The sequence below is a fragment of the Ictalurus furcatus genome, chromosome 20 (genome assembly GCF_023375685.1).
Source record: "Ictalurus furcatus strain D&B chromosome 20, Billie_1.0, whole genome shotgun sequence".
Taxonomy (NCBI): domain Eukaryota; kingdom Metazoa; phylum Chordata; class Actinopteri; order Siluriformes; family Ictaluridae; genus Ictalurus; species Ictalurus furcatus.
The window spans coordinates 15694029-15717089 of NC_071274.1; the positions used below are offsets into that span (position 1 = coordinate 15694029).

At 37.0% G+C, this 23061-nt stretch overlaps 1 protein-coding gene and 1 long non-coding RNA gene across 3 annotated transcripts; one reads left to right on the forward strand and one right to left on the reverse strand.

The window, feature by feature from the left end:
- The first annotated feature begins 274 nt into the window (after positions 1-274).
- Positions 275-21034, forward strand: LOC128623901 (semaphorin-4E-like). 2 transcript variants are annotated; one of them, XM_053651056.1, is made up of 15 exons: positions 276-523; positions 1616-1861; positions 2337-2482; positions 3157-3219; positions 8797-8895; positions 9043-9142; positions 9413-9523; positions 9720-9871; positions 11940-12112; positions 13740-13896; positions 14394-14616; positions 14774-14889; positions 18658-18827; positions 20051-20103; positions 20302-21034. In XM_053651056.1, exons 2-15 carry the CDS (start codon positions 1753-1755, stop codon positions 20889-20891), a joined length of 2262 nt encoding a protein of 753 aa, XP_053507031.1. In that variant the 5' UTR covers positions 276-523; positions 1616-1752; the 3' UTR covers positions 20892-21034. The 2 variants fall into 2 exon arrangements, with proteins under 2 accessions (XP_053507032.1, XP_053507031.1); XM_053651057.1 differs by lacking the exon at positions 9413-9523 and having other exon boundaries at positions 275-523.
- A 109-nt stretch (positions 21035-21143) lies between these two features.
- On the reverse strand, positions 21144-22845 carry LOC128623902 (uncharacterized). Its single transcript, XR_008388689.1, has 2 exons — positions 22474-22845; positions 21144-21943 (listed from the first exon to the last, which is right to left on the reverse strand). It is a non-coding gene; the product is annotated as an uncharacterized LOC128623902 (long non-coding RNA).
- Positions 22846-23061: the final 216 nt, after the last annotated feature.

Consider the following 23061-nt stretch of genomic DNA (forward strand, 5'->3'; position numbering starts at 1 on the left):
AACGGGATTTCTTTTATTTTATTAATTTGAAGAAAAAGAAAAATAGAGTGGTTAGAGAACGTTTGTTAATAGCTGCTAATGCAAGTGATGACAGGATCTAACTGGTCTTATATACCCGTCAGTATATATTTTAGTTTTGAAGCTGTGATCTAAGAAACACCAATATCTCTGCTGTCACAGAGGCGAAGTTCCTGGAACTTCTTATAAGAAATCGCGCCATGTAATACTTCTCTCAATGTAATACACGCATTTCTTATATCATTGACTCCCTTCCACACTGACAGCAATACACGATGACTTCATAAAATTCTAAATCATTGACTCCTTTCCACACAGACAGCGATACACGATGACATCATAAAATTCTAATTCTCTAATTCTAAATTCTTGATGATTCCTACCAGTCAGTGATCCTCCGGTTTGCTTGTTGTCCAGAAAAGCTGAAAGACTCGCGCAGCCCAGCCAGGAGATTCTTCAAATTGTCGTGGAAATTAAACAACGCTCACAGACTCTTCCTCTGCAGGTAAAAAAAAGAGGTTTATTACAGAAAGATGGTTAATACAGGATAGAATAAAGCAGGATAGAATAATGAGAGCGCTCTGAAGCGCTTGTGCTGAACACTACTATATATATGAAACGCTCTGTTACATCTGTTCATTTCTCAAACTGTATGAGTAAAGTAGGCTTTTCCCCAGATTTCTACTACCACTAGCTCTGTAAACAGTGGAATCTCAAACTCAACATTTTATTTAGTCCCCCATCGGAGATATTCAACCTGCAAATGAAGGGAATTTTTTTTTACATTGCGATTTCTCGCCCTCATAAAAAAATAGAGAGAGAGAAGTCTCAAACCTGAAATGTTTTTCAGGTTACCTAGGTACCCCCTAAAAAAAATGAAGACAAGACCTGAACCCTTCTTATTATAAATTGACCCTAAATGTGGAACTGTAAGCAATCTTGAGCATTATATTTGGACTTAAGTTCTAAGTCTAAGGAATAAGAATGTGCTGAATGTTTATATGAACATGTACCTTGTAATGTACTCTAGAGATCAGTTTTCGTACCAAGGAGCTAGGGCCATCCTGAGCCGAGATATTCAGGTTTTTGTAAACAACTGTATGACCAAAATTTGTGTGCCATGACACAAAGATGGCCACCGCAGTTAAACCAAGTAAAATAAAAATTTTCAAAAAACTGGTGGTTTTGCAATGCTAATACATAGAGATAATCACTCAAAAAAAAATTGGAAAATTAAAAATGGTCAAGCAACCTGCATTGGACCACTTGAGATGGAATGACCCTAATCCAAGCACTTAATGCTTCATGTTGGGGAAAAAAATAGTATTGTTTCACATTTAGTTAAGAATTCAAATGGGTCATTTTGCCTCAGAAGTTGAAGTGACATGCACCTGATGTGCTACTTAAACCAACCAACCAGTGGCTTTTGACAAGTGTGCTTTTGCTACATCCAGTACCAGCCTCTATAACGTGTGGCCTGTGCAGAAGGAGCTTTTTGAAGCCACATTTACATCACTATAGCAGTTTAACAGAATTATTGCTGCTTCTTATGCACTTTTTTTCTCTTTAATCTCTCTTTGTCTCTCGACTTTCCCAGATGGCTTCACATGGTTCCTGGTTCTTTGAAGAGGCATCCTACATGAATTAAAATAAGCTATATATCTCGTTGTTGACTGAAAAAGAGAAGTAACATAGTGAGGCTGAGCTTGTGCTGTAACAGAGACTTGAAGAGCTATGGACATGTTGTTCCTCCTCATCCTGTGTTTTCTTGGGACAGCCATATTGACTTCTGGCCAGGTTGGGCCTTTGTACAGCACACCACGCAAAACAGTTACTCTGAACAGTAAGTGTCTTTGTCTTTTTTTGTCTTTTTTTTTTTTGCGACTTGGCTGCACAAGATTGCTGCACAATATTACTGTGATAAGCCTTGCATTAAAATAAAAAGCATGTTGATGAGCTGTTGAAGTCATATGGTTAAAAATTGTTGATTTAAAATTCTTACTTTTGTTAAATCGCACACAATCTCTTACTGGAAAGATAGAAGATGCTCACAGTATGTAATAAAATATATTTTTTAGCACATTTTAAAGCATTTGAACATCGCAGCCTTCATGATATCAGTAGTGCATATACGAATAACACAAAGCATTACTGAGTTCCTGATTAACCAGCGATACACTATTTTCTCCAAATGAATCACCAAGTCTTACTTCTGCTTCACTTCTTTGCACTCTTCTTTATTACGATCAGCACAAGTCTTCCTTTCCAATAGCTACTCCACCACACTGGGCACTAAAAGCCTGTTCTGCTGTTGCTAGGTAACAGAGGACATGTTTTTCGAGAGGAGGGAGTGTGGAACTACTCCACCATGCTCCTGAGGGAAGACATTGGTGTGCTCATCCTGGGAGCTCGAGAGACCATCTTTGCCTTGGACCTCACTAACATCACGCACAAGAAGGCTATGGTCAGGACAATTTTATTTTCCCATTATTTATTTAAATCTTGTTCACAATGCTTGGGTAGCAATCTTTTCATTTAGAGTTCTATATTCTTTTTTTACTAGTTTTTGTATCACTTAATAGTAGAGCACCTACATCTCAAAATGTTTTCCAACTTGTGTCTAAAGCCCTTTTCAGATTCCACTATGAAAGCCATGAAGCAACATCTTCGTTTTATGTACCAAACACATTACTTTCACTGATTAAAAAAAACAGCAACAGTTACAAAAACATTATAATAAACTGTTGTTTATTATTTGCCTTACTCTTACATTACATTGTACATTACTGTTATATTATTTTAATAGTTGCACTTTTATTTTAGTTTCACACATTTATTCTATTTTTATATATTGTATTGTTTATATGTTTATATATTTTCTCTTTTTGTCACTGCTATAATTTATTATATATTTGTTTCACTATTATTTTTGATTACACTTTTTTCATTATCTGTTTTTTACAATATTATTTATTTATTTATTTACTCATTATTATTATTATTATTATTATTATTATTATTATTATTATTATTATTATTATTATTATTATAGGACTTTGCTAGTAGTACATTTTCACCTGTACTGTACTTATTTAATGCCATATCAGTGGAGAAATAAACTGTTTATCTCTTTCGTAGGTAAAGTGGGACGTGACTCCAGACAACAAGAAGATATGTTCATACAAAGGGAAAGATTTGGAGGTGAGGTCTTTTTTTTTTTACTTTTTTTTTTTTTTTTTTTTTGGTGCCTTAAAAATTATAAGTAAATTATTCAGACAAAACCTGGGATAGTTCCATCTGGTGGTTTTGTTAGATTGAATGTTGAGGTTATGCATTTCCTCTCACATACTGTATGTCATGATCAAGGCTGACTAAAACTGGAGTTTAGTACCTTTTGACTGCCTTTTGTTTCTATTCACATTTAGCACAACACCATTATTCAGGGTAACTTACTTGAAGTGCTTTATACACCATCCACTTTATTGGAAACACCTTCACATTTATGCAGTTATTCACTTCAATTTTATTTGTGTTGCTCTTTTAACAGTGGGTATTGTCACAAAGCAGCTTTACAGAAATATATAAATGAAGGGTATAAATTTTAAATGTATAAATTTATCCCTAATGAGCAAACCAGAGGTGACAGTGGAAGACAGAGGGGAAAAAAACTGAGATGACACGAGGAAGAAACCTTGAGAGGAACCAGACTCAAAAGTGAACCCATCCTTGTCTGGGTGACACCGGATAGTGCTATTATAAATAAATCCCTTCTATAACTGTACTACAAGGGCAAACGATGCAATTGTGCAACCGGGAAATTCATTATAGTTTTCACATGAAGTCTATTTTTGAAGTTCTCAACTGTTCACAGATGGAGTCTTAAGTGCAAAACTGTTCATGACAGTTATCTAATTCAGGGGTTCCCAAACATTTCCAGGGCAAGGCCCCCCAAATGGCATTAACATTTGACCGAGGCCTCCTTTTGCAAGATGACTTTAAAACACATTAAAAATACAGACTTCTGAATATATCCCCCTTTTTTACGTTGATGTTTTGTCTGTTTAGCAATTAGAAACTTAGGTATAGCAAATGTGATTTTGATATGTATCATATTTGATATGTAACATGTTATAGTACTGCATATATATAACAAATCATGTATTTATTTTTCACACCAAATTGTTGAGGCCCCCCGGGCGCCCCCCACTTTGAAAACCACTGATCTAATCCACCAATCATGTGGCTGCAGCCACATGATCATCATACAGATCATGCATCATGCAGAGCTTCAGGTAATGTGTGATCTCTGTAAATTTGATCATGGCATGGATGTTGGTACTAGAAGGGCTGGTTGTGTATTTCATAAACTGTTGATCTCCTGGGATTTTCTCTAGAAAAACATTCTCTAGAGTAAAGCAAAAAAACACTGAGTGAGCGACAGTTAGGGTTTACTCAAACCAGCTCTTCTGGTCACAGAGATTACACTTTTTCTTCATTCTGATGTTTGATCTGAACATTAACTGAAGCTCTTGACCAGTATCTGCATGATTTTTGCATTGTGCTGCTGCCACATGATTGGCTGATTAGATAACTGCTTGAATGTGTGTTCCTTATAAAGTGGATGGTGAGTGTATTTCATTCATTCATTCATTCATTCATCATCATAAACCACTTTCTCCTGGTTCTCGGGGTGATGGTAGTGGCTCCAGAGCCTATCCCAGGAACACTGGATGCAAAGCAGGACTGCACCCTGGATAGAAAACCAGTGCTTTATAGCCTCCATCAAAAAATATATTCTCATGCTAGTAAAAACAGGTTAAGATTAAATACATCAAGCTAAAAAAAAAAGTAAAAGTGAGGAGTTATTCAGGCTCTCCAGGATTTAGCAATTTTGCCTTCGCAAAAATTAACACAAAATCAAGCAAGCGCCGTATTATTCGGAAGAGCCTACCATTTTTCAAATTTATGCTGATTTTCCACAGATTTGGGCCAAGGCGCGTAGTGTGACATCATCATAACGAGCATTCAGCCAAAGCCCCCTTCCATTCACCTGCGTCAAACATGAGTACAGCTAAAAGGTCTCACTTACCAACAAACATCACTGTGAAATCAATGTGCAAAACAAGTTCGAGCAACTGCACTTTCGCCAATTCAAGTAGTTTTCCGCAAAAAATAAAAAAATCTCCCCGAATAACATCACAAATTTTGGGTGGAAAAAGCCGCAGCAATCACAAAAAAAACTCTGCGAAATCCTGAATGGACTAATTAGTACAACAAGAGTTAGCATAGCAACTGGCTATTTAACAGGACCTTCATTTTCTATAGTTTCACTCCAAAGCCCTGAGTTATATCATACAAGAATGAGCTACATAGACCCGATCCATGTAGGCCACATGTGAAAATGCCTGTTTGGAGTAAAATATTTGTTTGACATTTTTTCCAATTAGCAGCATTTCAGGTTTCCTCATTTTCTCATTTGCCAAACTTTGTAGTTAACAATTATTCACTACAATGACAACACGGTCCTAATGCATAGATAAACACTGGATTAGCATTAAAGTTATGCAAAATCAGTCCAGTGGTCTGATTAATTCAAGAACACTACACTGTGATTAATACAGTCTAGACAACTCATTCCGGTTACACTAGACCTTGTTGTTTGAATGAGGGTGAAGCCTTACCGTGGCTAAATAAGGACGAGCCTCGTTCAGTCTCAGACCAGTGATGTTGTTGCTGTTTTCAGGGGGAAAATCCATTGGATGTTTCTGTGACTAAGTTCTAGCAAACAGCCACAAGTGAACAATCACATTTTGACCAAAACTGAGTTTTTCTGCCCATAATATACTTTGACACCTCTACTTTAAGAAAGTGATCAAAAACAATGTTTTTATTTAGTCTAATTTCTGACCTTGCCTTGGCTTTCTGCCTGCGAAGATTACAAGTTTAACAAAACAGTCAGTCTGGCTGAATATCAGCTATAACTATCCAACAATTGATCAAAACAAGCTAATGGACATTCCTGTCTGTAATCATATACCAGCTGCCAAAATGGTAGCAATGCTCCTGCACTGTCACATCATCATCAAAACAGAGAAGAGCATTTATCCACTGAATCAGTGATTATGTTCCCACCGATGTTAGCAGAGGTCAATGAAGTAACGAGACAATGATGAGGGGATTTTTTTGTTTTAAACTCTGTGACTAACTTTTACTTCGTGTGATGACACAGGGACTGATGTGGCTGATGTTCATCATCACTGGTAACTCATTTCCTATTAAAACTTACTTTAAAGGTTGATTTTTGACAGTGATGTTTTTACATAATCAAATTTAAGTTATGAATGTAGATAAAAGGAGGCACTAGTGGTTAGCACCACTGGGGTTGGGGATTTGAATCAAACCTCTGTCCTGTGTGCATGGAGTTTGCATGTGCTCCCAGTGTTTCGGGGGTTTCCTCCAGGTATTTCGGTTTCCTCCCCCAGTTCAAAGACATGCGTTGTAGGCTGATTGGCATTTCCAAATTGGCTGTAGTGTGTGAATGAATATGTGTGTGATTGTGCCCTGTGTCCAGGGTATCCCCCACCTTGTGCTGGGAGTTCCCTGGGATAGACTCCACTTTTCCCACAACTCTGTGTAGGATAAGCAATATGGAAAATAGATGATATCCCTGCTGAAAAATGCTACAGAAACCCTCATAAAATTTGTAATGGTTTTAATGGTTATAATGGGAATTTTATTGGATTTAATGGAAACTGTAATGGTCCCTGTGGGTCTCTATTGGTAACCTGTTGCCTTCTATTGGTGGCATGTTATGTCAGATGGATACCATTAAGGATCAATAATGGTTATAGTAATGGTTTTAATGGTTAGCTGATAACTTGTGATGGTGTTTGTAGTGGAAACCATTAGAATATTGGTGATGGTTTCGTTAGTTTTTTCAGCAGAGATATAAATATACAGTCGTGTGAAAAAATAAGTACACGCCATGGATTTTTTTTATTTTTCATTTTTATTTTATTTATTTATGTATTGTTTACATATTTTGACAACCAAACATTTGATCATCTTTGAAACAGTGCCAGTAATAAAGTTGATTTACTTGAACAAAACCACAAGGAAAATTGCTTTTTTAATCATTTAGTCAACAGAAATGTTATTATTCTATATGATATTATTCTGTGGATTAAGTAAATGCACCCTTGGCCTCAGAAGCTAGTATTATTTCAGTTGCAATATGTTTGAGGGTTTTCTTGCATGTACTGCCCATTTTAAATCCCCTCACAACATTTCAATGGGATTCAAAGCCATTCCACAACCCTCCATTTCTTCATTTTGTGCCATTCCTTTGTGGATTTGCTAGTGTGCTTAGGAACATTATCCTGTTGAAAGGTACAACTTCAACTTTCGGACAGATGGCCTCACGTTATCTTCAAGCACTCTTTGATATAATACAGAATTCATAGTTGAATCAGTGAATGCAAGCTGTCCAGTCCCTGAGGCAACACAGCAACCCCAAACAATAACATTTCCACCACCATGCTTCACAGTTGGTATGAGGTCATTCTCCTGAAAGGCTGTCTTTGATCTGCGTCAAAAATGTCTGCTGTTACTGTGGCCAAAAAACAACTCTTCAACTCTCTATTTTGATTCGTCTGTCCAGAGCACATTATTCCAAAAGGCCTTGTCTTTGCTTATATGCTTATTGATAACTGTAGTCTTGCTCTAATGTGCTTTTTATACAGCAAAGGCTTTTTCCTGGCGCACCTCCCATGCAGGCCAAGTCTGTGCAGTCACTTTCTGATTGTAAAAGCATGCAAGCATGCACTTGCAAGACTTACTAGTAGATCCTGTGATGAAAGTTTGGGGTTTTTACGTCAGACGGTCTGCTCTTGGGCTGAATTTGTTGAGACGGACAGTTCTGGACAAATTGACAAATTGTCATTTGAAATCTGCACCACTTGTGGATGATTTTCCTCAATAGCAAAGGGAATACCAGACACTCGATATGAGAGGGGTATAAATAGGACAGGTTCCACCTGCACTCCCTAAGCAGGTTCTAATCACTGGCACCCAATCTTGAACACCTGATTCTAATCTTATGGATTTGAAGGTGTGATAAATGTAGGGGTGTACTTACTTTTTCCATGTGACTGATCTGTTTTTGTTTTTGTATTTGTTCATTTAAATTGTTAAAATTACTACAAAATGTCAATTTTATGTCTCTTTTGATAGTGTATCTCCTTTATTCGAATCAAACGAGCGCTTGTACAAATATGTCAAAAAAACAAACAAACAAGCATTTCCATGGGGTGTACTTATTTTTTCACATGACTCAAATATGTGTAACAAATTATACATTGCCTAATACAGTAAAGAACTAGCCTTACAATCTGAGTTTTAAGACGACTAAGAATGAAGTTTTCTACACCCCCCAAGGTCATGTTTCTATCTAGCATTGGTTAGCTTCAAGACTTTTGTGCATTAAACATAAAATGTCCTCTGGAAAGAGTCTATTAGTGAGTACTGTATGTAAAATAAACATTATTACTGACAGACCGTCTGATTAGAAATAGGTATACTATCAGATAAACTTGGTCGCATAAAATGATCTGCAACTCGTCTTCAGTAAGTCCTAACCTAACCCATGAAATTATTCCACATTATTCTCCTGTCTTGTGTTGTTCTGTGAACTAGTCTGGAATGAACTGAATCTCTGTTTTCTGACAGTCCTGATTGTCATAATTCACTGGATTCTATTTCCTGTTATTACTTTTCTAGACTGAGTGTCAGAACTATATCCGGATCCTTCATAAAATGCCAGACGGCAGGATGTATGTGTGTGGTACCTATGCTTTCAGTCCAACTTGTGATTATATGGTGAGTAATTTCTCACGTTATTTCACTGCAAAATATCATTAATATATTATTGTAGACATTAAAGTCTCAGTCTTTGTGAATGTTTTGTTGTATTTTACCACACCATGGAAATGTTTCATGTAGCCTTTGCTGTGCTCTGTCTTCCAGTCTTATACAGAGGGTAACCTGACTCTGGAAAGTAAACAGCATAAGGGGAAGGGAAAGTGTCCATTTGATCCTTTCCAGAGATACGCCTCTGAATTTGTTGGTAGGTGCTTCTCTCTTAAGTGTAACTGCTCCATGATGTAACATACCAAAGAACATAATGTTCAGTTAGTGAGTTATTTAATTATTATAGTCCCTAACTTTTATTCCAGATTAATAAATGCATTCATCTATTCATTATAAATGTCCATCCACTTTAATACAGTTGCTGCTCATGACAGCTGATGTAATAATTTTGATTGTTTTAAAGAAAAGTAGCCCAATGATATCATCATCATTTTCTAATAATATTACCATTCTGGTTATCATTTAGATGGAGAGCTGTACTCTGCTACATCTATGAATTTCCTGGGCTCTGAACCGGTTATTATGCGAAGCTCTAATAACATTATACGAACTGATTACTACTCTTCCTGGCTCAGTGGTAAGAATGTGTGTGTATACACACACACATTTTGGAACTGGAAGATTTTGGAGTTGAAATTAGACCATTTCTGGTGTATGAAATTAAAACTTATAGTTTGCATCTAGTTTAGTTGTGACAGTCTTTAATTCTTTGAACTTGCGATTCTTCTACTCAGCTTAAGATTGAGTATCACTGATTAGTTCTGTGATTTCAGAACCCAAATTCATTGGCATGAAGTACGTGGCTGAAGGAAAGGAAAACCCAGAGGGGGATGATGACAAGATTTACCTCTTCTTTAGTGAAACAGCTATGGAGTACGACTCCTACAATCAGCTGGACGTGTCGAGAGTGGCCCGCGTCTGTAAGGTAGTTTCCCCATCACACACGACAGCTTTTCTAACTGTTGATGCAACATCCTTAGGACAGCTGAATATGCTTGGAGGAGAGCACTAACTGTCTTCTTACATATACAGTCATGGGAAAAAGAAAGTACGCTTTTTTATTGAATTCTAGGTTTTTATGCATCAGGGCCTAAATAACAATTGCGTGGTCCTCTCCAACTTTCATAAACAAACAAATAACCACAACAGATTTCAATATGTAGTCGTTTTCTCCCCCAAAAGTAAACCAACATTCAGAAACCAGGTGGGAAAATATAAGTACACTCTTCCTAGATCTTTGACAATTATTAAGAGTGTTTTTAGCAGCCAGGTGTTACTAAATAAATGCGCACGATTAGTTAATCATCAAGAAGTGTGGCTAACTACGTAAATGCAGAACTTTTGGCAGTTTGATGTTCTGAAGCACTCAGGTGTGTGTCTGCATCGTGTCAAGGAGAAAGGACATTAGCCGTGACTTCAGAGAAGCAACTGTTGCTGCTCATCAATCTGGGAAGGTTATAAGGCCATCTCCAAACAATTTGAAATTCATCATTCTACAGTGAGAAGGATTGTTTACAAATAGAGAACCTTCAAGATAGTTGCCAATTTTCCCAGGAGTGGTCCGCCCAGCAAATTCATTCCAATGACAGACTGTTTAATGCTCAGAGATACAAAGAAAAAACCAAGACATAAAATATTTATATTCATGACAGCACATTCAGAAAAAGACTGAACAAATTTGGCTTTCATGGCAGGGTGGCTAGGAAAAAGCCCCTTTTCTCCTAAAAGAATATGTATAAATGAATAGTGTGACTTAGGTTTGCAAAATTGCATCTAAACAAACCACAAAAGTTCTGGAACAATATCCTTTGGACTGTTGTGGCCCAGGTAGAGATGTTTGGTCATTATGCACAGCACCATGTTTGGTGAAAACCAAACACAGCATATCACTATAAAACAACTTATACCAACTGTCAAGCATGGTCATCTGTCTAGCAGCCAGACTTGGGTTATGCAAAATGACAATGATCCCATGCTCAAAAGAAACTTGACATCTGAATGACTAAAAAAGAAAAAAATCAAGGTGTTGGAACTGCCAAGTCAAAGTCCAGTCCTCGAACCCATTGAGATTTTGTGGCAGGATCTTAAGAGAGCTGTGCATAAACAAATGCCCTCAAATAACAATGTTTGTAAACAACAGTGGGCTGAAATTTCTCCAAAACAACATGAGAGACTGATAAACTCCAACAGAAAATGTTTACTTCATGCTATTGCTAAAGGTGGTTCTACATGTTGGTTTATCTTTTGGAAAAAATGACTACATATTGAAATCTGCTGTGGTTTTCTGTTTGTTGTCACCTGAGGTTATTTGTGTTTGTTTATAGAAGTGTTCGGGACCACATAATTGCTATGTAGTCCCTGATAAATAAAAACATACAACTGAAGAAGTCTGCACTTTCTTTTTCCCATGACAGTACATGATCTATCAGACAGTTAGTGTTGACTTGTGGATAACCATACATATAACCTATTATATAACCGGAGTTATCTCAGACTCCTGACCATGAATGGCTTTGTCAACTTTCGAACTCATGAACTCCTGACGACTGAGTAAACATTTTACCCTTTGCTCTACACAAGACCACCAACTATGTTCATTTCCATTCCAACCAACAAGACCACATTCATACTGCCATCTTGTCTGCACTGCAAAAACAAAAATATCTTAGATAAATTTACCCATATTCAAGATATTTTCAATTGCTAACATTTCTATTTTAAGATAATTATAAATTAAATATTATAAGATTATTCAGCCTGCTTTTGATGTTTTTATACAGCAATAGAATCCATTTCCTTATTCTATTGGCAGATACTTTTGCTTCTTTCGAGAAATAAATGCTTAAAATTTGAAATATTATCTGCCCATAGAACAATACTTTTCCAATAAATATTTAGTTACATTTTATAATGTAAAACACTAAATAAATAAATGTTTTTGGGGGTTTTTTTGTAACATTGTATCAATTTTTCTCATTCCCTCTCCTTGCTAGGGGGATATGGGAGGACAGCGGACACTGCAAAGGAAGTGGACATCGTTCCTAAAGGCTCACCTGGACTGTCCTGTCCTTCAAACCAGAACTCCTTACATCATACAGGATGTGTTCCTCTTCTGCCCAGGCAGCTGGACAACCTGTGTGTTCTACGGAGTCTTCACTCCTCAGATGTGAGTATATTTCAGCTCAAACCTGATAGCAAAAGACCCTGCAAAAATCACCATTTTGAAACAGTTAATGATTTTGAATGTAATCACAATTGTGGTTCAATACCAGTCCATCATTGCACACACAGTGGAAATTAAACCCTAAAATGGAGGACTTAAACACTTTACCACTTGTATTAGATCAGCCTCAAGGTCAATGGAGGGTCAAGGTGGTTAGATCACATGGCTAACCTAAAAGGCTTTTATAACTCACTGGAATTTCTAGTCATTTATGGCAATTTAGTGTAGCTAATCATGAACCAGCACGTTTTTGAGAGGTGGGACAAAACTGGAGGAAACGGGCACATTTGAGAGACCATGCAGAGAATCTCCATACAAACTGTAACCCGAGCACAGGATCAAACCGGGAGATTTGATGTGCTGTGACATGGCAATGCTGCACCCCCTTGCCATCTATATATTGCATCCACCAGTGTACAGTTGAGGTCATAACTTTACATACACCTTGAAGAATCTGCAAAATGTTAATAATTCAATAATAATAATAATAAAAATAATAAGTGGGATCGTAAAAATTGCATTTAGTTTTTTATTTAGTCCTGCCCTGAATAAACTATTTCACATAACAGATGTTTGCCTATAGCCCACAAGACACAGTAATAACTGAATTTACACAAATGAACCAGTTCAAAAGTTTAGATACGCTTGATTCTTAATACTGTGTAACTCTCATTACCTGGATGACCAACGACTGTTTTTATGTTTTGTGATAATTGTTCATAAGTCCCTTGTTTGTCCTGAGCAGTTAAACTGCCCACTGTTCTCCAGAAAAATCCTCCAGGTCCTGCATATTCTTTGGTTTTCTAGCACCTTCTGTATATTTGACCCTTTCCAACACGGGCTATATGATTTTGAGATCCATCTTTTCACACGGAGGATGTCTGAGGGACTCGTACACAGCTATTACAAAAGGTACAAAGGTTCACTGATGCCCTAGAAGGCAGCAGGATGATCAGTGTAAATTGTTACTATTTTGTCTTCTGGGAAACATGTAAATATCTTTTGTAGCTTCTGAAGGACAGGACTAAATGTAAAAAAAATATGATCTTTAAACAAAACAAATGATTAAAATTTTGCTGATTCATCAACGTGTATGTAAACCGCTGACCTCAAAGGTATACTAAGTACTGATCCTCCTAATATGCAGTATGTGAGAATTATTATTTGGTTTACTACAGAATCATGTGAAAGTGTGAATGATGTCAGTCAAATTCAATCATGGATACAGTTGCCTCAGAAACCGTGTTATTTTTGTGCTTTACTATGCTGTTTAATGTATTCACTTTTGGAGATTACATGATGCAATGAGGTGAGAACTAAATTATTTAAGGGAGTCAAAACCTACCTTCATTTCAAATTGGATTGCAGTGTAAATCCAGTAATTGTTTAAATATTGTTTCCTGTTATTTTTTTTGAACTACTAAGATATCACAGCCAGTTAAAGAAAAAAAATACAAATAAAGAACTTGTTTAGAAAATATTCCAGCATATTCCAGAACACATCATTAGAAATAGTTTTATGAATCTCCTTCCTAATACACTTGTTTCATTGCTGTGATTTGACTGACAGGGACACGTCGCAGTACTCTGCAGTGTGCACCTACAGTATACACAGCATCAGGGAAGTGTTCTCTGAAGGCAGGTTCAAAACGCTGTACAACGACAGATCTGTTTTTAATAAATGGGTGACATACCACGGAGACGTGCCTGACCCTCGTCCCGGAGCTGTGAGTTCAATATTTATCAATTTATTCTGCAACAGTCATTTTCACATGTTAGCTACAGTGATGGAAAAAGAAACCAAACAGAAAATGAACAATAGTTCCAGTTGTAAGGGTTAAATGAATGCTCTTGTTATCATTTCCATAGTATTGTAACTTACACAGGGACTTGCACCCTAAAACAACTTGTATTTGTACTTACTGCCTTTCTTCATACAGAATATGTTAAGTATAAAAGTATAAATATAGTTTATGAATTCACCAAAGTAACACGTTGGATAATGTTAGTTGGGTAAGATGTTAGATAAACTCTAAAATTTCAGGAGGAGATTATAATTATTGTAACAAATTACAATTTTGTTTGCCATATTACTTGTGCTATTTTGTATAACTCCATATCTGGTTAGCTATGAAGATGTTATGTCCGAGTTATTTATATGTTATCTGTTGCTCTCTCTCTCTCTCTCTCTCTCTCTCTCTCTGTCGCTCTGTGGTGTGTCTAGTGTATTAACAATGATGCAAGGAAGAAAATGATTTCCACGTCCTTGGACCTGCCTGATAAAACCCTTCTGTTTGTGAGAGAAAAGCCACTGATGGATGAAGCAGTGAAACCATCTTCTCAGCAACCCCTGCTGGTGAAGAAAGGAGCTGCGTTTACACGGATCGTAGTGGCCAGCACTACTGCCCTGGATGGGAGCACCCATCAGGTTATGTTTATAGGCACAGGTAATCATTTAATTTACATTTTACATCATTTTATCAAGATTGATACATTTTCTGTTACAATAATCTAACCAAAACACCCTTAAATACATCCAGGACAGCAAATTCTAGTGCTTTACAGTACATAAATGTTAACAAATCAAATGTGTGTTTGTAACAGCAAGCGGTTCAGTACTGAAAGCAGTCAACTATGATGGAAAGATGGTGATAATAGAAGAGGTGCAGCTGTTTAAGCATTCAGAGCCAGTGAAGATACTACGCCTCTCCAACACCATGGTAAGCCTCAGAACACTTTTACGTTTGATTTTCTCCTCTCTGAAGCTACACCAAGTGTTTATAGGTTATAAGTTGTTTTTGAACCTGGGTGCTGTTCCAGGAACTGATCCCTGGTCACGCTAAAATGGTGGACTGAGGTTTGTTTCAGGACTGGATGTTGGTTAAAGTTGTTTAGTTGTCATGCTACATCCTGTTTTAATGTTCATAATGGCAGGGATGGGGATATTGTACATATTGTCAGAGTGCCAACATTAACCACATTAATATCATTTATTTATGCTGATTTGTGGGACAAAAAAGTTGTATTTTTAGACTTATTATACATTCATACATTATTTTTTTACGGTTGCTCAGTTGGTTGATTCCAGGTGTGTGTGTGTCACTCTCTGCCCTTAATATGTAATTGCTATATCTGAAAAATAAACTGCTAGAAGTTATTTGTTTGGGGCACAAATCTGCACAAGTATTTTATATACTGTATATGGCCAAAAGAATGTGAACATCTGAGTATAACTCATTTCAGATTTAGTCCCCCTCTGCTGTTATAATAAACTTCATTCTTCTGGGAAGGCTTTCCACTAGATTTTGGAGCATGGCTGTGGGGATGTGCCCATTCAGCTACAAGAGCATTGTTAGACTTGGCAGTGATGATGGGCGAGCAGGCCTGGGGTGCAGTCTGACTTCCATTTCATACCAAAAGTGGTCAGTGGGGTTGATGGGTTTTATTTATGCCAAACGTGTTCACCAAGTGTTTATAGGTTCTAAGTCGTTTTTGAACCTGGGTGCTGTTCCAGGAACTGATCCCTGGTCAATCTGAAAATGGTGGACTGAGGTTTGTTTCAGGACTAGATGTTTGTTAAAGTGGTTTTAGTTGTTATGCTACGTCCTGTTTTAATATTCTCAATGGCAGGGATGGAGATATTGTACTGTACATATTGTCAGAGTATCTTCTGGTTGTATTGAGCAAAGAATGAGGCTCCTATTTTCTTGTGTATAAGTGAACAATTTTGCCTCACCTTGCCTCACCTTGCCTCATGTATCAAAAATTCATTAACTAGCTACATCTGTTGTGAATTTTTTTCTAATGTTACCTAACTATTTCTGTTTTGTTTCTGTGGGGATCTTTTCTCTAGTGTTAGGTAAGTTAGTTTGGGGACTATCGCTAAGCTAGTTTTTTAAAAAAACAACATTTTACAGTTAATACTGTTGTGGGATGTTTATGTTCCCAGAGGAATTTAAGATTATGACTTGTGTTTCAAAATAAAACTGAACTTTAGTTTTCCCAGTATAATAGCCACCAGATTTTCTCATCATTCTTTCACTCCGACTTCCCGTTTTACGCTAAACTTTCCTGCTAGCAACTGTGAATGATCAGCGAGGCATATTAGAAACATACCTGTATACCTGTACAACATAGGGCTGAATGTAATGGCAATATATAGCCAATGGAAGGCCATTTAGGGTTCATAGCAAGCTCTTCTTAAGTTTAGCAAATTTATATTTCAATTCAGTTCACCAATATTTATCTTAGCTGAGCTCTAAGCGAAATATGTTATTAGCAAGTTATTAGCAAAGCTGCTACTAACGCTATGCTATGGTATATGTGTAGCTGCTTTTTAAAAAAGAAATAAATAGATAAATAAATTATATATATATATATATATATATATATATATATATATATATATATATATAAAATTTATTTATTTCGTTGTTTATTTGATTATTTTTTATAGTTGTAGATGTATCCATGTAGATAATTCTCAGCAAATTGTATATAAACTGTATATAAACCCTCTGTATTAGAGTATAGTATGAGTGGACAGATTAGTGATGGACTTTAGCTGCTTTTGGCATGAAGAGAAAACTAAAGCAAAATGTGACTAAATGTGTCCATAATGACAACTTTTATGAAATGTGAAAAGACACTCAGAGACTGTCGGGCCCTGCCATGCCGAGAGTAAGAATCTGACAGGCTAGGCTTTTTTTCCCCTCATTGAAACAAGAAGACAAGTGGTTATTTATAATTATGTAATACCTTGCTAAGTGTTACACACTGCCACATTCATATTTCAAACAGTGGCCTGTCTCTACTACATACAGTCTCTGTTCACACTCTGCACAATCACTTGTGGCTTACAGCTAGATGCTACAATATTGTTAAAAAAAAAAAAAGTGTGATGAAAACAACAGCAAATATTCAATTGCATGAACAAATTACAAATAACACTGAACATAAATATTCAATACAAGTTTCTGTTTGTGCTGATTTATGTTGGTTTGGGTTTTGAGATTGTAATGCCTACAATTTAAAGAAATTCTTTTTAGCCACATTAGTATAATTTATTTATGCTGATTTGTGCTACACAAAAACAGTTTTAATTTTTAATTTTTAGCTTTGTTATACATTCAGTTCTTTTATGTTTGCTCATGTGGCTGATTCCTGGTGGTGTTGTCTCTCTCTGCCAGTAATATGTAAATGCTATAACCTCTGAAAAATTAAACCGCCAGAAATAATTTTTTTATGGCACCAATCTGCATGAACAGTTTATCAGTCCTTCCAAGATTTTGCAATTGCAGAAATGAAAGCAAAATCAAGCAAACTCGACAATATTTTTCAAAATTACCACAGGTTTTCCACAGATTTGGGCCGAGACGCGTCATGTGACATCATCATAACGTGCATTCAGCCAAAGCCCTCTTCGATTCATGTGCGTCACACATGAGTGCAGCTAAAAAATCTCATTTGCCAGTAAACATCACTGCGAAAGACCGTGCAAAACAAGTTTGTGCGATTGCAATTTCACCAATTCAAGTAGTTTTCCGCAAAAAAAATCACAGAATTTTGAACAAAAGCCGCAGCGAGATCAAGTATTTTTGGCGAAACAATCACACAAAAAAATGTTTGAAATCCTGCATGGACTCATGATTATGAGTCACTATACACTATACGGTCAATAGTGTGTGAACGCTTTACCATAACTCTCATATGTGCTTGTTGAACAGCCCATTCCAGATTTAGTCCCCTCCTGCTTTTTTAAATAAATTTCCTTCCTCTGGGAATCTTTCCACTAGATTTTGGAGCATGGCTGTGCCCATGCAGCCACAAGAGCATTACTACTATAGATTGGGTACTGATGTTGGGCAAGCAGGCCTGGGACACAGTCTGCATTTAAAATTAATGCCAATGGTGTTCAGAGGGGTTGAGGTCAGGGCTCTGTGCAGGCCTTTCAAGTTTTTCCACTCCAACCTTGGCAAATAGTGTCTTCATGGAGCTCACATTGTGTGCAGAGACATTGTCATGCTCAAACAGCTTTGGAGCCCCTTTGTTCCAGTAAAGTGAACAAATGCTTCAGCATACAAAGACATTCTAGACAATTGTCTGCTTCCAATTTTGTGACAACAGAGTGGGGATGAGACACGTACGGGTATGATTAGTAAGGGGAATAAACAGTTAGAGAAACTTATTTAGTTTGGGAGAATATCTTATAAAATGTGTTTCTTGAGTGGATTGCTCATATTTGCTCATATTGAACATATTTTATGGAACATGCACACCTAAAATATGAATTTTGTGCCATCATCAATCACACTAGTATAGCATAAAATAACTGTATATCATTACTTAATGACTTTCTTATTGTGATTTATCCCAGTACTCATCCGATTCATTTCATTGTTTCTACTTAACAGCGTTAGATTCAGTTTGAGTTTGATTCAGTTTTTGTTTGACCCTCATTTCAATAACTGGTGCACATATTTTGTCAGGGTCAGCTGTATGCAGGCTCAAACGAGGCAGCGGTGCAGATGTCGCTTAGCGCATGCGACCATTACATCTCCTGTATAGACTGTGTGCTGGCCAGAGATCCCTACTGCGGCTGGAACCTCAACACTAGCAGCTGCATTGCTGTAAACAGCATTGACCCAGACACACACAGGTACTGAGCATACACTACTCAATTCAATTCAATTCACTTTTATTTGTATAGTGCTTTTAACAACAGACATTGTCCCAAAGCAGCTTAATAGAAATAACTACTCGTATGCTGTAGTGTAGTGTTGTAAGGAATTAATCATGATGTGGTGTAATGTTGTTATAGTAAAACATGAATAGAAACATTGGGATGGTGTGATGTGGCCTGAAGTTCATCCTACAACGGTCTTATTCCTTTTACACCACAGCAAAGTGTCAATGATAACAATTTGTATATTTAATTTATTAATTAATTACCAGTGTTTATTCAGGGACAAATTGACTGAGCATAAAGCTTTTTTACAGCAATGCCCTGAGTTCACAGTCATACTAGCTGACAGTCAGAAAAAATGAGGATAAACCATATGTAATAACAACAATAACAATAACAATAAAATGAAGAAAAAGTCCAAATAATAACTAACATGTCTGCAAATCAACCAAAGCAGGATCACTGTACTGCAACCATATCATCTATCATACACTTAATTTGATCTACTGACACACACTGGTCTAATTTCAATACCTCTTGTAATTTGTTCCTTTGATTTGGTGCAAAAAAAAACAACAACTAAAAGCTAATTTTCCATTTATTAAAGGATGTCATCATACTTTTAGCCAATCTTAGTTACATTTAATGTTGTGTAATGTCCGCTAAACAAGTTAGTTCTTGTTATGTTACAGCAGCTATAAACAGACCCCCCCCCTTAAATAAATAAATAAATAAAAGTGATAGCTTCACCTTTGACTGTTACAATGAGCTGACACTGGAGACTCCTTAAAGAAAGAAAGTATCATCAATTATTAATGTTTTTATTTATTAAATAATGACACATATACTACCTGTTGTTTTTTTTTTGTGATTTAAACTTTTTTTATATATATATAAACTCATTACTGAATTGAATTATGTAGCGTGCCTGCCATACCAGTCCCTGTGAATATGCCGTTACTATAGAAACAGTAGCGTATTCGAATATCCACATTAATATAAACCTGTGATGTTCCTTGCAGTTAGCACTACTGTCATTTGCTGCTATAGAAAATTAATCACCTTCTGAATCAAGAATTAAACAGCACTGTTGTCTAACATATTGTATTGACTGTACTAGAGCCTATGTGTGAAGTGGGAATGTTAGATATATTGGATTTTCTGTCATGTCCCTGTGTTTTCTTTTTCTCCTGAAGTGAAGTGGTTCAGAGTCTGAGAGATGGACATGCTACACGTTGTCCTGCAGTCGGTATGTTAACGGATTGATTTTTATATCCACTAGTACAGTATTTACACTAAAAAGTCTTAATGAACTTCTTCATTGACTGTATGTTTGAACATACATACAGCAGATCTGGTTCAAGTCCATTGTGACTCAAGTAGTAAATAAAAATTAGAAATGAAGTAAAATTAAAATGACTGAATCGAGATGCGGTTTGTGTTACAGAGAGCACCAAGACCATTAAAACCTTCTACCCGGGTAACGTGGTCAGGCTGCCGTGCCAGCCGGGATCAAACCTCGCCCAAGTGCAGTGGCGTGTAAATGACCACCCAGTTGAAATCTCCAACATGTACCATATTCAACACAACAGCCTGTTCATCCTCAATGCCTCGGACAGTGACGCCGGCCACTACACCTGCACCTCTGTAGAGTCCTCCAATGGCAAAGACTACGTCATTCAAACTGTTACGTATGAGCTGAGACTGGGGAACTACATGGGGCATCCTTCAGTCCTGCCACTGGTGCAGGAACAGTTGAACACCCCCTTGATCCTCAGGGCTATGGTCATCATCCTATCACTGTTATTAGTGGCACTTTTAATATGGAACTTCTACCAAGGGCATTGTCCTGTCCTGAGCTGCTTCAATAAAGCTGTGGAAAGACCACAGCCTATGTCTGGCTATCAGGAGCCACTGCAAATAGTAGAGGGAAATAAAGCAGCATCAGTAGGATGCAGCAGTAACAGTAATAATCATAACAGAACAACTGAATTCCCCAGCACTGGAAGCCAGCATAATGGCGACAACATCGTCTAGTGAGGACCCTGTGCACATCTTTGAGAACATTGGAGAACATTTTCACCTCTCTTAGCACTCATTTTGTGCAAGGTCAGCCCCCTCACCTCTAACGTTATGTGATGAATTTATTTGTTTTTGGATTAAATGAAGCTGTGAATGTATGATTTGTCATTTCTTCTGTGTACAGAACCATGATTCTCAGTGTATGTGACAAATAAAAAAATCAGAGGGAAAGATTTTATAATATAATCCATCTTACAGAGGCATCAAGAACAAGTTGAGAAAAGGTTTTTATTGTTGCAAAATCATAGAAAGACAAACACTGGAATATGATCATTTGAGAATAATCGATCAGTTATACAATACCAAAAAAATATACAGAATGTGCTGTTCCATCACTTTCATTACAGGGGCCGATGTTCTCATATGTTCACCCGTTTCTTTCAAATTACTCTTATTCTCACGAGGCCTGGTGTAAAGATAATTTTTATTTACGCAACATCACGGTTTTACATCCACTTCATACAGAACAATATTCTGAAAACGCAGCAGTACAAGGTGAAAGTAGATTTAACATAAGTAGAATTCACATAGGAAGATTCATCACGTAACCGTTTGTCCAGATGTCTTCAAACTTGAGCGTCAGCCCCTCATCTCCTGTAGCGATAGCGCTTGAAATGAAACCACAGTTGGAAGATGCCGTTGGCGAACTGGCAGCGGAAGCCGTGTCGATGCGAGTACTCCCATTCGCGGTTGACGATCTTGAACGCGATGTCTGCAGTACTGTGGCATGGAGCGCTTGTTGATCAGGTCCGGGTAGAAGATGTTGAACTTGTAACCCTGGACGGGTTGCGGGTTGTCGAAGTCGTAGTGCGTCTAGTTGTATTTGTTCCACTCGAAGTGTGTGCACGCGATTGAAGAAGCGAGGTTTGCGTGGCCGGTACTTGTCAGCCCACATGTACATTTTCCCCCAGTCAGGGGCATCTCTACGCTGAACTGGGCCTCGTCAACCCCCATGCCCTCTTTTGCACGTCGCACAAACGCGTCTTCTGCACTCTCGCTGGCGTCGCCTGAAGGGTAAATAAATAAATAAATAAATAAATAAATAAATAAATATTTTTACATCACCACACTTCAAATTACAAATCTAGCGTAAAGACAAATACACAAGTGTAAATTCTGTCAGGAATAAAATACTAGGTAATAATGTAGGAATGTAATGCACACTAGTGCACTGTAATGTTATTAAGGAAGCCATCCTGGACAACCAGAATAATTAGCTAATACTAATTAATAAATTTGTTTCAACACTTGATTTGTTATCAGACTGCACACAATTACAGCTTAATGATGAAGTTTTTGAAGATTTAGAACACTGCATTGCAAAACTAAAGAAGCAAATATCAGACGCCAAAAGGTGTTATAGCTGATGTTAAATTTATGTCAAATTTAATCCGAGTCTGAACAAGTCCAACTGCTGCAATAGATCAGATATACGTATGAGGTGCACAGAGTACGTGACATGACACACACATCTGACCAATTCCTCATTATTCCAGACTTCATTTCAGTTCAAAGAGCTCAGGTTTCATGTACATACCCGTGACCTGCAGCTGCGAGTCGTAGGCGTTGGAGGTCTTCCTCAGCGTCCACGATGTGCGTGTCGAGTAGATAGACGAATATGAAGAAAGAAGTCATTTATGAAATACATATTTTATACTTGATGTATACACTTCAAATGAATATATAAATGAATGACACTGCATGTGTGTATTAATTAATAAATATACCTACACATTAACAAATAATGCATAATTAAAATGAAATATGAATACTCATTATTGAACACACATACTGTATATAGTTAATTAATAAATACTAATTAAAATATTGTTCAGTAAAGAATACCACTGTATTATAGAAATATAATTATTGTAGAAAATATTAAAATGACAAAACTTAAATAATGAAAATAATACTTAAATCTGCGATGGACTGGCACCCTGTCCAGGGTGTACCCCGCCTTGTGCCCGATGCTTCAGGCTCCAGGTTCCCCCGCAACCCTGGGAAGGAGTAAGCGGTTGAAGATGGATGGAATACTTAAGTTACTGAAATAGACACAAAGCTAGATCATCATTATTGTCAGTCCTAACCGAGACTGGAACTCACACTGGATTTTCAACCTCGG

Excerpts from the sequence above, each read along its gene's own strand:
- LOC128623901 (XM_053651056.1), top strand. The coding sequence starts at position 1,753 with ATGGACATGTTGTTCCTCCTCATCCTGTGTTTTCTTGGGACAGCCATA. Across the intron at positions 9,524-9,719 it reads CTACTCTTCCTGGCTCAGTG|AACCCAAATTCATTGGCATG; the intron begins GTAAGAATGTGT and ends CTGTGATTTCAG. Across the intron at positions 9,872-11,939 it reads GAGTGGCCCGCGTCTGTAAG|GGGGATATGGGAGGACAGCG; the intron begins GTAGTTTCCCCA and ends TCTCCTTGCTAG.